The 16,079-nt window shown below is 43.1% G+C and overlaps 2 protein-coding genes across 6 annotated transcripts; one reads left to right on the forward strand and one right to left on the reverse strand.

Moving 5' to 3' along the window:
- Positions 1 to 1,108: 1,108 nt before the first annotated feature.
- On the reverse strand, positions 1,109 to 3,755 carry ufsp1 (UFM1-specific peptidase 1). Its single transcript, XM_088294694.1, has 2 exons — positions 3,671 to 3,755; positions 1,109 to 1,757 (listed from the first exon to the last, which is right to left on the reverse strand). Exon 2 carries the CDS (start codon positions 1,645 to 1,647, stop codon positions 1,138 to 1,140), a length of 510 nt encoding a protein of 169 aa, XP_088150820.1. The 5' UTR covers positions 1,648 to 1,757; positions 3,671 to 3,755; the 3' UTR covers positions 1,109 to 1,137.
- Positions 3,756 to 7,592: 3,837 nt separating this feature from the next.
- On the forward strand, positions 7,593 to 15,858 carry epoa (erythropoietin a). Of its 5 annotated transcripts, none has more exons than XM_088294692.1 (5): positions 7,602 to 7,850; positions 12,862 to 12,992; positions 13,058 to 13,144; positions 13,228 to 13,392; positions 14,806 to 15,858. In XM_088294692.1, the coding sequence occupies exons 1-5, from the start codon at positions 7,838 to 7,840 to the stop codon at positions 14,956 to 14,958; spliced, it is 549 nt and encodes a 182-aa protein (XP_088150818.1). In that variant the 5' UTR covers positions 7,602 to 7,837; the 3' UTR covers positions 14,959 to 15,858. The 5 variants fall into 5 exon arrangements, with proteins under 5 accessions (XP_088150815.1, XP_088150818.1, XP_088150816.1 ...); XM_088294690.1 differs by lacking the exon at positions 7,602 to 7,850 and adding an exon at positions 8,041 to 8,209; XM_088294693.1 differs by lacking the exon at positions 7,602 to 7,850 and adding an exon at positions 8,041 to 8,209 and having other exon boundaries at positions 13,228 to 13,341.
- The last annotated feature ends 221 nt before the right edge of the window (positions 15,859 to 16,079 follow it).

A 16,079-nucleotide genomic window follows, 5' to 3' on the forward strand; every position in this document is an offset into this window, starting at 1 on the left:
TTTAACGTGGTAAATAACAGATATGCAGACTCGCGCTTTTGGGCGACGTGCCTAAGTGGTGGCCATGTTGGTAGGGGCGATGTTCCCATCATTAGATTAAGATACACAATATTAAAGTTCAGTAAATTATTCTCTAACTGCAATGGTGTTTAAGAGCCATGGGGTGTCAGTAATGAGTTACAAAGGAACACAACAGCTCCCACTAAAACGTCATCGGTCTCATTTGCATGATTTACCAAGAACGATTGAGTTGCGGTGGAGATCCAAATCACCAGGGCCACAGGAGCTTTACATTATTGGGAACGAAATGTTTCTAGGCTTGTTGGTGGAAACAGGACAATTAATTCAGGGTTCCTGCCGATATATATATATAAGCCACTGATTACCTCTAAAAGTAAAACTTCAATTCATTAAATTGCCTTAAATCGATCTTTCAAAATTCTTAGAAAATGTTAACATGCGATAAGTGGGATTTGATTAACGTAAATGGTCTCAACTCAAAATCCTCGAACATCCAAAGCACCATCAGATAATTTACAGAATTAACAGTCATGTGGTTTTACTCTGCACTTTCGAGAGCAGGCACGTTATTCAATAATAATAATAATATTGCCTTTATTAGTCCCACAATGGGGAAGTTCGAGATTCGAACCCAGGCCTCCTGGGGAGACTGGGTCCTGAACGCGGCGCCTTAGACCACTCGGCCATCCTGGCAGCCACTCGGCCATCCTGGCATTCGTGAATTCGTGTAATGTTTCTACTTTGGACAACATGGGACATTACTGGGAAGTTGCAAATGGAATGAAAGTCTTGAATTTAACTTGGCTTAATATGCAGGAACCCTTTTATAATTAAATGTACTTTTTGTCAATACCAGTATTAAAGAATAAAAGGGAGGTTCTGCTGCTGTTAACTTTTGATTTATCATACACTAACCAGACTCGACCAGTGACCTGAAGTGTTTTGACATATGTGGAATTCAAACCTTTTTTCTCACAACACACCATGTTAAAACATGAATTTTTCTCAGCCTTGAGTTTGAAAAAAAATAATTGAACGGAACAAAACGTTTACACGGTTTACTTCAATGATTAGCACCCCCCCCCCCCCCACACACACACACAAAATGTTCATTTTCTAGTTCAAATCATTGTTTCTGCCAGCCAGAGGCAAACACAGATTATAAAAAGAAGACTGATTGAAAGACGCCAATCTTTTCCACACTGCCCAGCCTCGGGTTTGCGCCTCTGCCCTTTCCAGCTGACCTCCATAGTAATGGGGGTCCACGATCAGCAAATAGCTCCCAGCGGCCCCGGTGCACACACCCAAGACCCCCTTTGACGAGTTGTCCCTGTCCCCGCCCATCATGACAGGACATCTGTGTTTGCCAAAGTGCTGATGGAGCTCTTCCACAGCGACCTCCTCCAGCTCTGCTCCTCCACTTCTGGCGTGCACCAACCTACAAGGAACATCATAAAAATGAGACAGCACAAGAGAGGCTTCAAATGTCCCAATCCACTCCTTGGAACCCAAAAATGAGCTCGGCTTGTCCATCATGGACACCAAAGCTCGTTGGATCTCTGGGATGTTTGGTGGAGGCATGTTTGGGTCCCGAGGTTTCACATTATATCCCAGCCAGGAAGCCATAGTCTGGATGGTGCGGTATCCACAGCCCCATCCTCTGTCATCTTGTCCATCGCAGCCATAATGGTAGTACTTGTAGTCCCCTGCAGCGAGGCTGGTTTGCAGAGGTTCTGCTACAGGGGGCGGCAGACCAATGTGGACGTTGGTCAAAAGAGTTGTCATCTTCGTCATACCATTTACATTACCAACAGCGCTTGCACCCCAGTCAATCACCACCTCGTCCCCCAAAATGGAATCACTTCGGTCCATGTTTAAAAGTCCTTTCCAGGGCTTTGGTTTGCTTTAGCCTCTAAGGTGCATGACTAGCTTTATGTCGACGTCCTGTTTTGGCGCAACCGCATTATTCGTCCGGGTGCTTGCAGCGAACTTTCGGCGGAGATTTGTTCCTATCAATGACGTCAAAACAGAACAACATAAGAAAAGAAAAAAAAAACCGAATTGTTATCGGTTAATGGTCTTGAGTTTATCTACTGCGTGGTCTTTAAAACAAACATACTGACCCGCCCTCTTTTTAACGGAACACGTGGATACATACCATTGAGTCAGTTTATTTAATTTTGTTTTAAACAAGTGTGTCCCAACCTATTTTATATTAGAACAATCTCATGGTCTCATGGCATAACAAAAAAAGCAAGTCACACAAAGTACGCCTACCAAAATAGTTAACACTGCCACAAAATACATAGTTATTTTTTATTTTTTTAGGAAAAACGATAAAATCCATACCAAATGCAAAGATGGGAAAATTAAAGAAAACGGGCAATACTTTAGCTATTATAATTCTTAACACTAATGAGCTATCATGAAAATAAGAAAATATATTCTGTATAAATTAAAGAGAAAACGGGTAATGTAAAATCCCTAATAAATTGACATGTATACCAAATGCAATTATAAACTATGAAAAAGTAAAATAAATTATAGGGAATCAAAATGAGTAATGAAAACATTGTTACAAAAATAAAACAAAACCAGAAGAAAGTTGAACAGGAACGTGCGAAGTATTAAACATTTAAACATTCAGTGATAAACAGGCAGTTCTCCAGAGTACCAGCAGGTGGAAGCAGTGCACCGAGAGGCCAGAGTGAAAGCCGTGGCGCTGAAAAGGGCGGGCCAAGGAGAAGGATTCTAGGGGCCCATCGTCGACATAGGCCCAAAAGGGCCCCTAATAAAATTATAATCCTGATAAAATAATCCGACACGTCAAGGGAGAACAATATGTCTCCCAGTTCTTTCAAAGGCAAAGTGGGTTAGTGGTTAATGTGAGGGAAACAGCTTGTTGTCTTTTCCTAACATTGGACATGATTTATAAGACAGTTTACTTTGCATATAAAATCATATTATCAATGCAGGGAATTTGCAAATATTTCAACATATTATATATTTATTATTGTATTTATTTTATTGTTTGCTTGTGGATTCTTGTTCTATAAATGATCATATTAAAATTACAATAAATCATGAAGGGCAATTGGTCGATTTGTTTTTAGTGCTGTTGGCGGAGATTTGATTTGTTTCTCCACAGATTATAATTGAATTTCATTTTAATGAAAGAGGTTATTTAGTATATAAATTATCACATTTTTGGTTAAGTAATCTTGAAGATCTTATCTTCAATTATTAAAATAAAGCGGTAATTTGGGGATATAGGGTCTTAGTCTTGCAGCAAATAATTGAATCTACTCAAATTTCATGACATGTTCAGCGCTTACGCTTCCACGTAACTCTCAGATTGTTTTCACATATAAGGGAATAGTCAAAAATATAAAATGTAAATAAAATCCACAGCTTTATGTAAAACGTAATCCAAATTTTCCGCCAGCCTAAAGTAGGCGGCCCTGTAAGATTTCTTTTCATGTGGCCCAAAATCCCTGGCAGTGCCTTTGTTCATGAGGACCTGACTTCCTGAAAAATGATAGCATGAAAGTATAGTTTTCTAATAGGACACAAAACACGTTAGTCAAGATAAAGTTAATAGTGTTAATCAAGATAATCCATGTCTTTTTATGCATTATAATGCACCTACTTATGTCCTGTCTGGAGAGGAGAGCTTCTCCAACTAAATTGGCGTTCCTCACAGCACTGGCTTGAAACCACTTGAATTCTGAAAGTCAAACTGGGTGAAAAAAAAAAAAAAAGCTGAGTATTGTGATCAGGATGTAATGGTAGAAAAAAAAAAAAAAGCTGAGTATTGTGATCAGGATGTAATGGTAGTAATAGTCCGGCCTGTCAGTTAAACTCACTCAAGTCTCAGAAAGAATGAAATTAAAATTGCTCCACAAGAATGTTTTGAATTGCCTTCCTCTTTTACCGAAATATGGACACGTTTCATCTTATCGTGTTTTGTTTGCCATTTGGCGTGGGTGTCCAACATGTTAAATAGAACTTTCTCATGTGTACACGGGAATTGAATCTCAGTGCCAAAGTGTGTCACTTCGGAGATGTGAAGAGTACAGGTCACAGCCTGTGTGTTTAGAAGAGAACTTGAGAAAGGAAAACGTGTGACATTTGACAAACTTCCACCACGAGGAAGTGCGGCTACTCTAATTTGTCCGTGGCATGGAATGCCACGGATGTTTTGGAGCACGACTCAGGCGCCTCTAATTACATCATTGTTGTTGCAGAATTACAACATCCCGGATCAATGTCAGCTGGTGGAGTTCCCGTAAAATCTATTGAACACATAAATAGATTAAAACCACATCAAATCATTTGAAGAAGTGTATTTTGCAAAATTAATACAAAAAAAAAACTTTTCAGTGACCATTACGACTATCGCTAATGATTTTTTTTCTAATGTGACGAAAGCTGAGTAGAAGTCGATGAGTTGACGACGTCAGCGACCCCCAACCTTTCTAGCACTGTGACCCCGGTGCGACGTAGAGACACATTTCGACAGACATGAACAGAAACAACAAAAAAATGACTAATAGTAAGACAGAATGTTGAAAACAAGTGATTAGTGACTCGTCGACTACTAGCTTGAGTCGACTAGTTCGCACAAAATGTGTAAACGTGTAATGATGTGCTGCTCTTACTATTGGTGCAAAGCATCAACGTTTTTTCTAGTGAACATTAAGTGTTGAAGAACTGATTTTATTTTTTTTTTGATCATCGCCACTAATGGGATGCAAGCCGACTCCGAGTCGATTAGTCAATGGTGTCAGCGACCCCCTTTACCTTTCTAGAACCCTGAACCGGTGTCTCGCAGAGACACATTTTGACAGACTGGAACAGAAACAACAGAAATTGACTAAGAGGAAGAAGGGATGTTAAAAACAAGAGATAAGCAACTAGTTGACTTCAAGCAGCAGTCGACTAGTCTTCAACCTCAAACCAAGATGCATCGTGGCTTACATTGACGAAACCTCACAGGAGATAACATATACTCACTACAAATTTGGCAGTGATTGACCAACTCAAGAAATAGGGTGTATACACACTAGATCAGGCGTGGGCAAACTACGGCCCGGGGGCCACCTGCGGATCGTTAAACGTTTTAATCTGGCCCGCCGAACTTGAAAAAAATTAAATGAATAAACCTTGTTAATGTTTTATTTTCTAAATACTGTGGTTTTTCAAAAACATATATATGGTTGTAACTTACTTTCATTAAAATTAAATGTAATTTTTTTCTCAGATGAGGTGAGGTTACCAAAACACTGCATCCATCTGTTCATGGTCCGGCCTCTCTGTCAAATTTTAGAACCACTCGTGGCCCGCCAATCAAAAAGTTTGCCCTCCCCTGATGTAGATGGACAGACATATTCTGAGGGGAATCTCAGCGACCGGTTTCATGTCCTGGAATGACCCCCCCCACCCATTCACAAGATCACAGCAAGGTCACCGTATTCGTGTCACCATGGACGCATACAAGCCGAAACAAGGAATTCCGGCCCCCAGTCGGTGGCTCCTACCTCGGTTCCGGTGTACCTAACAGCCCCCCCCCCCATTCTTTTATGTCAGCTTCCTGTCTTGTGTCGCGCCAGAGGAGTAGACCCAGCTGGCCACGAGCCCACAAACGTGGAGCAGAAATGGATTCGCACACGGACGGCGGCAGCGGGCCCCCGGAGGTGGTGCTCATAAAGAACTCAGCTTTAAATCCAATAAATGTCATGAATCGAGAACAATGACACTCCCGAGCCACCCGCCGACGACACGCACACACCGAAACCCCCCGCAGTCACCTTCCACCCCAATCCCTCTGATCATGAAGCATGGCTCGCAGCACGTACCTTGTCTCTCTCTTTCCCCACACTCCCATTCTGGCGCAGACAAAAGCAAACAGGCCACTGCGAGAGCAAACACAGCAACAATCTGTCGACATTGTCTCTTTAACTTTAACGCAGCGGCAGTTAAGCATTAAAGCTGTCATTCATTACACACACACACACACACACACACACGCACACCCCCACACACACACACACTCCCCTCCCGCATCCCAAGGGCCGCGCAGAGAGAACTTCCAGGAAAGATCGATCGGCTTTTAATAGCTGCGCTTCACGGGGGGCCGCGCTGAGGATGTTTAATATCGGCGTATAGATGCGACTTATGCAATCGATCCAGCGCCGTTTAGCGTGACATGAATAAAGCGGGCAGCCATCTTGTCTGGTGTGTGTGACTGAGGGTCATTTGTGTCATCCTATCACAAGGAAGCTATATCATGTCTGGCCTATTTTCGAAACACTGCCTGCTCACACTAGCGAGGCGGCCGCGGACACGATTCTTGGAATCCCCGGCTTCTTCCTGTAGCGGAAAATTGGTTTTGATCGTTTGGATTGGATTGGAGTTTAGAAACAAGCTTGGTGAGGAGGATTGACCGTATATAATGCCCAAGACAAATCCGTTGTGTGTTTTATATACTTGGCCAATGAAGATGATTCAGATCCAGATTCTGATACGGCCTCCAATGCAGCAAACCACAACCGAATACTGAGGAGTGATCTCAAGTGATGTATGAGGTATTTAAGAAAAGCTCGAGAGCGGGGCGGCGGGGGGGGGGGTATCTAGAGAGCGGTTGTCATCATCTCAGGAATCATTACTCATCTCTTCTCACGGTTCAGCCTCATTTGTATTTCTTGTCTGATTATTCCCACAGTGACACAAAAAGGACTCAATTTGGATTCTGGGCGGGGCTAAATTGTTCATTTAAGATGGAACAACTTTGAAATCTAAATTACAGACATTTGAAACAATTCTCAAAACCGATACAGTCCATTGAGTCACAGCTGAGCACTTGATTGTTTTTTTTGCCGGTCAGTCCGTCGCACTCCGGCCGCGATCTCGGTACCGTTCTGGCCTCGACCCTGCGGCCTTATTTATAAAAATTGGAATTTCATTCGAATTCATCGGGGTGGTAATTTTTTTGCCAATCCGTACGAGCGTCATGTAGACAATTCAATCGGAATAAACAGGCTGCGTCCGGTCCGCGCATGCTCTGTTTTAACGTCATGGTCGTTTTAAAATGGCAGCGGCAGATTTGGGAAAGCAAATTTCCACAACAACACAACGTAAGATGTGTTGTTGAATTTCTTCTTCTTCAACTTCGAATTTTATCGGTTTGTTGCCTTGAAATTTTGATCTTACTCAACTTTTGTTTTGTTTCACAGTGCATAGATGCTATCTGGAATTCGGAAAAATGCAATTAAGGGCAGCACAATTATTGTTACACACACGCACACAATCGCACACATTTGTTGACCTGAAAAGGTCCAGTAAATGCAGTTGATTCAAACAGAACAAAAAAAAAGTTTATGACGTCAATGGTGAATTGTTTAATTGTTAAAGGGCAGTCAGGTTGCATCTAAAATGGACTGTCAGCAACCCAGACATGGAGTATTTTGAGGAAATTTGGCGGAGGGGGGTGGAGGGGGAGACTCACGTAAGCAAATGGAAAGCATCTAAACAATAGATGGGAAGTCTCCGCACCTTTTTAGCGAGCCACTATTTACCTTTTGGGAGCCATTCTTTATAAACAGCGAAAGCCTTTCGTTGGGATAACAATGAGAGAAACCACTTTTCGGGGCAGTGGGATCGTCACCACGCGGACAATGCAAGCTTATCCCGCCGAGCATCAATTATTTAAAAAAACAAAAAGGATCAGTTTTTAGAAACACCTACCGGATAAGTGGCGTGGATCCTCAAAAGAGCCTCGCTTCCAATTAACGGTGCGAGCGATGCGGACACCGCCATGGACTTTCCCGGTGAGTTTGGGGGACCGTATTTACCCCCTTCGTGCTCCTGCTGGGGGGATAAAAAAAAATAGACACGCGCGTCCTCGTCCTCGCCGCTCGCGCCTTTGGGAGGGCGCGCGTGGTTGCGGGGGTGGGGGTGGTGAGGCAAATAAAAAGCTTTGGACAAAGCTGAGCGGTGATGCAAACGCGGTCTGCTGGGGGAGGGAGGAGGGGGTCTACTTCTCTCGAGCACACACGCGGACTTCCTCGCCACGGAGCGGGCGGGCTGCAACTTGGCTGGCCGCGGCAGGCTTCGTTGATGCGCATTTGCTGGCATGTTGTTGAAAGATGAGGCAGCCGTGTGCGAATGTTGCAGAACACCGGTAGAGGTAAGAAGAGCCTCGTCACGTTGTCGCCATCAGGTGCGTCATGTGCTGACGAAGCACGATACAGCATGTGTGTGCGCAAATAGAGACTATTGACATGGTCGCTGCATGCTTTGGACACTCATTCACGCTTCGAAACGGGATTGTCGTCTCACATGCTCGCACGCACACGCACGCAGACAAAGGAGCAATTGATCACAAGTCGACTTGAACCCGTTTCGGAGTTATGGTTACGTGGTCAGGGGGGGGGGTGTTGACTTTTGAAAATTCATCGTATGTGTCCATGCTCAAAGTCAGTGGAAGGAATAGAAGCAAGTAAAAGTTTGTTTCTGCTTTCATTCATTTGAAGTTGTGCAGCGGAACAAAATTTCAATTTGAGTTTCCGAGGAGAAAAATTATCTGAGGCATCTCAGCGAGGAGAACAAAACGGCAAGCACGTCCTACGGATCAGAAAAACTCTTCAAGTTCATAGAAACGAATGAATTCATCATTTGACTGAATGTCAATGAGCAAGTCTCCTGAGAAAATGCTCCACAAAAAAAAAAAAAAAAAACTATACTGTTTGTTAAATTGGAAATGGAAAGGAATATGTTACTGTAAAAAAAAAAAAAAAGCCGATTGGGCAAGAAGATGATCTGATCCACTTCGGATCTGGAAGACAGGTTAGGGATGCATGCCGTTGACTCGATCACACGTCTAATTACAGCAGTGTTGGAGATACGTGCACACACTTAAGTGCAAAGTGACATTATTCCGAAAATGTGTCGACCTCAGCACATTCCGCCACTGCAAAGTCTATGGAATTTGACAATACTTGTGAAAGGCTGTAAAAATGCAGCATTAATCCTACAAACTGCACAGTCACAAATAGGAGTGCAGTTGGAGTCCCTCAAGGTTCATTCATGTACCCCCTGCACTTTTCTCAAAAAGGGGAACCCAAGTCTTAAAACCTCTAAAGGCATGTCAAGTCCATTGACGTAGACGCTGACTGTGCAGATTTCAGCAAAGTTCTCACATACTCAGGCCGTGCAGATGTCATGCTCAGGATTCAAACTCGGCCACGGCGGAACTGACTTCATGCCAACCGGCCATCCATCCTCGGTGAAGGAGGCAACGCTCCTCAAAATGGCACTCTCACGTTTGGCCTCCTGCCACGTTGGAGTGGGTGGACCTGTGACGTCAGAACCTCACAGGTGCGCATCCCGGCGTCTCTGGGCCGCTTGCCACCGTCCGCCCGAAGCCACTTCAATTTAAAATAGATTAGATCCCTGACATAGCTTGTCGGCCATTTCAATCTTTCCGCCACACGAGGCGATAACGAAGGTCCGCACATTCTCACGTAGGCAACGGTGGAGGTGCAGAGGTCAAAGTTAATCCTCTCGGTGGAGTTACACACCGGTTTTGTTTGCAAAGGAGGCCAATGATTTGCACACACACCTCGGCCACCACCAGACTGAACGTTCAAGAAATTGTTGACCCTCAGATTGAATTCATCAATCATTAAGTGTGGGACTTCCTTCGGAGTCACCGATCGGACCCCTTGCATGCCCCCCCCCCCCAACTTTGCGTGAAAACTCCTTTTCTGTTCTAAAGGCATGCCGGGGTGTGTTTCAATCAAGATCACAAGATGAAAAAAAAAAAAAAAAGAACAAAATAGATCAAACTGTCTAATGATATCCGATGACTGTCACAAAAAAATACAAGAAGTGGACCACATGAGCTCCTTCTCAATGGTAAAAACAAATCCAGTCCACTTGAAAAGTTCAGAACTTTCATTAACTTGAAGGACTTGAATTGAGTTTTGTTTACAATAATGTACAAAAGGCTATTCAAGTTAAACATGACGTTTTTTTAGCGCTCATACCACAGCACGCGTCTCATGAAAGCTTTTACATTTTCATGCGTCTAACATAACCTGAGAAGAGGTATTCCGTACTGTGCTTATTGCACGTCAAATTCTGTGGACAATTATACAGGACTTGTGTTTTATACGGAGGCATATATAGTGCAGACTAGTCGACTCGAGCTTGAAGTCGACAAGTCACAGAATATATATGGATGGACATAGTGCAGACTAGTCAACTCAAGCACAGGGTTATTATATTTTAGGGAGTTGAATTATAGGTCATTTTGTTTTGAGTTTTGTTTATTAGTGCTTTTTTTTTTTAAACAGTGTTACTTTTGTTTTAGTATTAGTTTTATATTTAAATGATATTTTAAAAATGGTTTACTTGTGAGCAAGATTTAATAAAAAAAAAAAAGTATTGTGTTGTAAAAATGCAATCAACAAAAATATTATTTTAAAACATTTTGATATACCGGGGTACAGTTTACAATTTTAACAGTCCACAAACTGATACAGTTTCTAAACGCATGCATGCAGGCGCCCTAATTAGAATAAAGCTATTATTTGAGATAGAAATATAAATAATATATACATACACATATTGTTTACCTAACATTGCGTTTCGGGCCGAGTTAAATGACAAGAGCAGGTGAGCCATTCGAGCCAAAACCACACGCAAACTTATCCCAGAGGAACAATGTCGTCCGCTGGCTCTTTTTTGTTGGCTGCTGCTTGATGATGTCGCTTCTGTGCGACAAACATCCCAGACGACTGTGCGATGCGTTTTTCTTCCGGCTCACACCCATGTCACAAAAACCGACATAAATACATTTAAAATGAATCCCGAATGCTGGCGTATTAAATTAAATGGCAAAAATGAAAATGAAGGAAAATGTTGCTGGAATTGTAGTTACTTTTATTTAGTTTTGTAAATCTAACTTCAGTTAGTTTTCTGACTTTTTAAAACAAAAAACCTTCGTTTTGATTTCGTTTACAAAAATGTGTTTGCAATTTTACTCATTTTGTTAGTTTTCATTTACTGAAGTAATCTTGCTCAAGCGTGAGGTCTATTTTTTTTAATGTGATTAGACAGAGTCCAGACTAATCGATGCATGTAATACAGATGGACTTAGTATAGACTAGTCAACTCGAGCTTGAGGTCGACTAGTCGCTGTATTTTACACAGATGGACATAGCGCAGACTAGTCGATCAACCTTGAACTCGACTAGCAGCTAATCAATAATTTTTGGCATCTCATTTGTGGATGGTTGTTCATCTGTTTGCCAGTAGATACATTTTGCCCTTCACAAGTACTCTTTGTACGAACAAAAATAAAACAAACACTAAAAACAAACAAAGACTCATATTTAAAAAAGGTAGCTGAATTTGAGAACAAAATAAAAACTAACTATGGTGAAAAACACCAAACTATGACCCCTGTGACATCTGACGTGAACCCAATGATTGCATTTATGGGTACTACAGGCAAGTCTGTATCACTTAATCTGGCCTTCATCTGATGATCCTCTGTCTCATCGTGCCTTGCGTCACATTCCGGCTGCAGTGAAAGAGTGCATTCAGCTCGAGGTGCGTCCACATGACGAGACAACAGGAGACCTGCTCTCATTTGCCAAGCACACCCGCTGAACTGGCCTCGAGAGAACACAATGCTCTAAAACTACGGTTGAACAATTACGATAATTTAAATTGACATTAAGAGGAACTTGAAAAAAGAATCGCAGTCGCAATACTAAGGGGGCGTGAACAGTTTCGCAAAATCATTCATGCCCTGATCACAACTAAGTCAAAGTTTGCTGACTCACAAAGTGCAGTCGAGTCAGCTGCGGCAAGTCCGAGTGAGCATGAAGCCGAAACGCTCGTCAGCTCCGCAGCACAATAAACAGAATGCTTCTCACATGACTGCAAAAATGCCCGTCACGTTTTGCGGGAACAACCTTTTTCATGGATTTCATCGCAACTGCTCCGTTTGGGTTGTGCCGCACAGACTCAATCACGTGTGGGACACCCTGCGCAATTTCACGGCGAGCGTACAGCTCAGACTTCTGCCGAGGTTTAAATCATTGCTTATTTGGATCAGCACTAACATGCAAAGCCACTTTTTTGTCCACTGCCACAGTATTTCATTTGCTACGTTATTTTTACATGAAGCTGCCATTAATATGTTCTAGCCTTTCCCTAAAAAAGAAAAAAAAAATGGGCATTTTAACTCACTCATTTCCATTGACGGCTAAAGACGTCAAAAATAATTTTTTTACTCAGCTGGTCGTGAATGAGTTAATGAGGAAAAATTGCACTCTGTAATATTGTACTTCATAAAAAAAAACTAAAATAATGACAAATCAATCACACTGCATCAGTTAAATGTTCATTGCGCTGTTCTTTCACTGAGACGCCTCAACTTTTCTCAGCTCATCAGTACGGCACTAATATTAGTCATTCTTTGCAGAGGATAAATAATGTATGACTGTGACTGTTGTTATAATTTCCCTCTCCAAGTTTCTACACGGTGCGTTCAATCAATTACGAAAAGGGTTATTGGCATCGCAACATGCTAGTTCGTTTTAGCATTAAGCTAGCAGGCTAAAAAGGCTACGCTATGCGCTTTGTGTTTTCGCTTTGGTTTATGTTTCGTTTGACAGTAAACTTTTTTTTTTTTTTAGAATTGCTCACTCATGTCTGTCGAAGGCAAAAAAAAAAATCTCAGAAGTCAGGTCACCGGTGTTTTAAGTGCTACTGGTAAAAATAAAAATTCCGCGAGAAGCATGTCAAGTGAGTCATGTGTTCCAGGACTACTTGCCTTGCTGTTGATGGTGTTGGAGTGGACCTGCCCAAGCCTGCCATCCCCGCTGAGGCCCATCTGCGATCTGAGGGTGCTGAACCATTTCATCAAGGAAGCGCAAGACGCCGAAGTCGCCATGGTGAGGCCACGCCCATTGCGATGTTTCCCAACGGTTCACGGCCAATCCTGCGCTTGTCTCCTTAGAAGTCATGCCGGGATGGATGCACCCTGTCCCAGTCCGTCAGCATTCCCCAAACCAGAGTAGACTTTGATGTCTGGGAAAGGAAAAACGTAAAGACATCCACAATCATTTTTGCTGCGAGTCGCTCCCGATGGCTTAGCGGCGCCTAACGTGTCACTTGTGTTTGGAGCAGGCGCTGGAGAAAGCTCAGGAAGTGCAGCGTGGCCTGTGGCTTCTGCAGCAGGCCCTCAGCTTGCTGCGCAGCTCGGTCACCAACGCGGCGCTGCACGACTACATCGACAACTTGGTGAGAAACGTGCTCAGCGTCAACGCCGTGCTGCGCAGGCTCGACATTCCGGTGAGTCGACGCTCCTTCGCCGCGCTGTCACCGTTGCAAAACCAGAGGCAATACGGAATCGTTCAGTTCTTGCGGAGGTCCACCTGGCGTGGCCTTAAAGGGGAAGCCAAGGCAATAAAATGGCCAAGGCCTTCTCTGCTGGCTGAACATAATCAAGAAAAAAAATGATCATATTCTTCACATTGATGTCATATTATATCCTAGTGTTTTATTTTTAATTGAGAGTTTTATCCAATCAGAATTCAGCTAAGTCATGTTGCCAGGCAGATTTCATAATACCAGTAGCACGCACGATTTGTCCGAGGCCTTCAGATACAATCGTGCGGGCGTCTGTTCTGTCGAAGCCAATGGGCTTTCAGATTTGATGGACTGTTGCGATAGCCAATCAGATCACGAGTTGGTTACAGTGAGCCTTCTCGTTGGCCTCGCCCCCCCTCTCTCTCTCACTCTCACTCAGAAGTGAAAAGCATCTTTAAAAAATGACTACGGTACATAAACCAGATTTTCTTTTATGGGAAAGGGAAGCATAATTTCCCACCTGAATTTAAAAGTATTTACTCTTGGGGCTGACTGCACTTCTGTTGGCATCTTATTCCATTTGCACGCAGCATAACAGCGAAACGCTGCTTCACCGTGTTTGTATTGAACTATAATTTATAAACATTTTATCAAGGACGTTGCTGCAGTTGGGATATTCGTGTCAAATGTATCACGTGGGCAAGCCCTGATCTAAATATAAGTGCTCCAACGAGGAATGAGAATGCTCAATGTTCAATGACCTTTCCATTTTTTGCTTAACAGTGAGCTTTCTTTTTCTGTTTCAAAACAAAAGCCAAACTGTTCTCCGTTTTGAGGAAATTAGTTCCCGTGCGCTGGAACACATGCCGCTCTTTCAAACACGCCTCAACTTGCCTCATAGCAGCTTCATTGTCGATGCCAGGTGACTTTAAGATCCGTATACATCTCTGAATATTTTGATTTTCTTTTTTCTTCTGGGGGGGAGGGGGTCCTTCTTCCTCTCACTGTGACATTTTGGACAACTGCGTGCTTTGTGGGAAAAGTTTGGGCAGGGCATGACTGCACCCAAGGGAACAAACAAAACAAGGTCCACGGAGGGGAGGCCTGCTTGCTCGGGTGGAAGAAGCCCAGCAAACACCAAAGACGGAGCGGTATCGACACCAGTGACCTTAGACCTGAAAAATGCGCCGCAATTCCCACAGACGTCTTCCCAGAAGAGAAAACCACTTTAGCTGCGCATAATGACCCAATCCATAATGCATTTTAGGACAAGCGCTCTCTAGTGGCACACAGAAGAATCACAGCCTGCGTACAGTTCAGTTGTATTTAACTTTCAAGTACGATGCAATTTGTTTATAAAAATGTATTGACATGTTTGGATTTATGTTTTGAAAGGAATACACGCCTGAAGCCAGCTCGGCGGGCCTGGAGCACACATGGCGGGCGTCCACGGCGGCCGACTTGCTCCAAGGGCACGTCAACTTCCTACGAGGCAAAGTGCGCCTCCTTCTGACGGACGCGCAGGTCTGTCAGCAAGACGTCAGCTGATCGGCCCGCCTCCTCACTCCGAGCTTTCCCCGCTTTGTGCTGCCGAGGCAAGAGAAAGGCCTCCCCTCTGATGACCTACTTGCTAGCTGCTAGAAGTGGTGTGCATTTGAGAACAAAAACAAAACAAAACAAAAAACAAAGCACAACGCCACAATCATCTTTTTTTTTTTTTTTTTTAAACTAAGCTCAGTGAGGGCAAAGAAGAGTCACAGCTGGAGAGAACGGCACCTTGAAATGTCCTCGCGGACATACACTGACCAAAATCAGGCTGCACTTTTGGTGTATGTGCCAGTTAGGACTGCACGTGGGTGTGTTTGTCTCTTCTCTGACAGTTTAACCTTTTGAAAAAGTGAAATACGCTACGGGATCCAGAGAGTAATTGATCACCTACAAAAAGTGAACGAGGCCTTCACACACACTTTCCGTTTGTTTATGTGTCCACAGTACCGGGTTGCATATTTTTTTATAAACATTGCGTAATGACTATTTATACAGATTTTCTACTTTTGAGCTTTGTATTTTCCAATGTTCATCTTTTTTGCCGTGGCGAAGACGTTTGGAAAAGCCACCGTTTTGGTTTGCGCCGTCGCATGCTTCCGAAGAGAGGATGCAGTCAACGGGGCGGCCAGAGTTCAATCAGGAGGACATGAGAACTTTGAAGCTGCTCCGTCATTATCTGTCATGCAAACAATCAAGCAGAGCCTGCACGGTGATAGCCTGCTAAAAGAAACAAAAACATCCTGCAAACGAAGCGCGGATGGATGTTCAGCTATTCCAAACTAGTCGACTTTTCTTCCTTGTTTTCTTCCTCATTTTTTTGCGCAAGTGCAAGATGTTTTTGAGGATGTTTGCACATGTTCTCCTTTCCTGTTTTCACATTACCAGTCCAATTACTGTAAAAGTTGCTATTTAAATAGAAAATGTTATTCTTGGATAAAGAAACAAGAGAAACAAGTGGTCTGTCCTTGTCTTTCCTGCTTGGAAATCAAAAATTGGGATCAGCAAACAAATTGCCGCTTCCACATTAGCGGAAGTGTATTGCAATGATGAGAAAAAAACAATCCTGTTTTTTTTTGGGGTAATTTTGGGGGCTGTTTTAAAGGTTTGTTTTGAAGCGTATG

Source organism: Idiotropiscis lumnitzeri, chromosome 4, assembly GCF_059441095.1.
Source record: "Idiotropiscis lumnitzeri isolate Australia: NSW breed Sydney's pygmy pipehorse chromosome 4, RoL_Ilum_1.0, whole genome shotgun sequence".
Lineage (NCBI taxonomy): Eukaryota > Metazoa > Chordata > Actinopteri > Syngnathiformes > Syngnathidae > Idiotropiscis > Idiotropiscis lumnitzeri.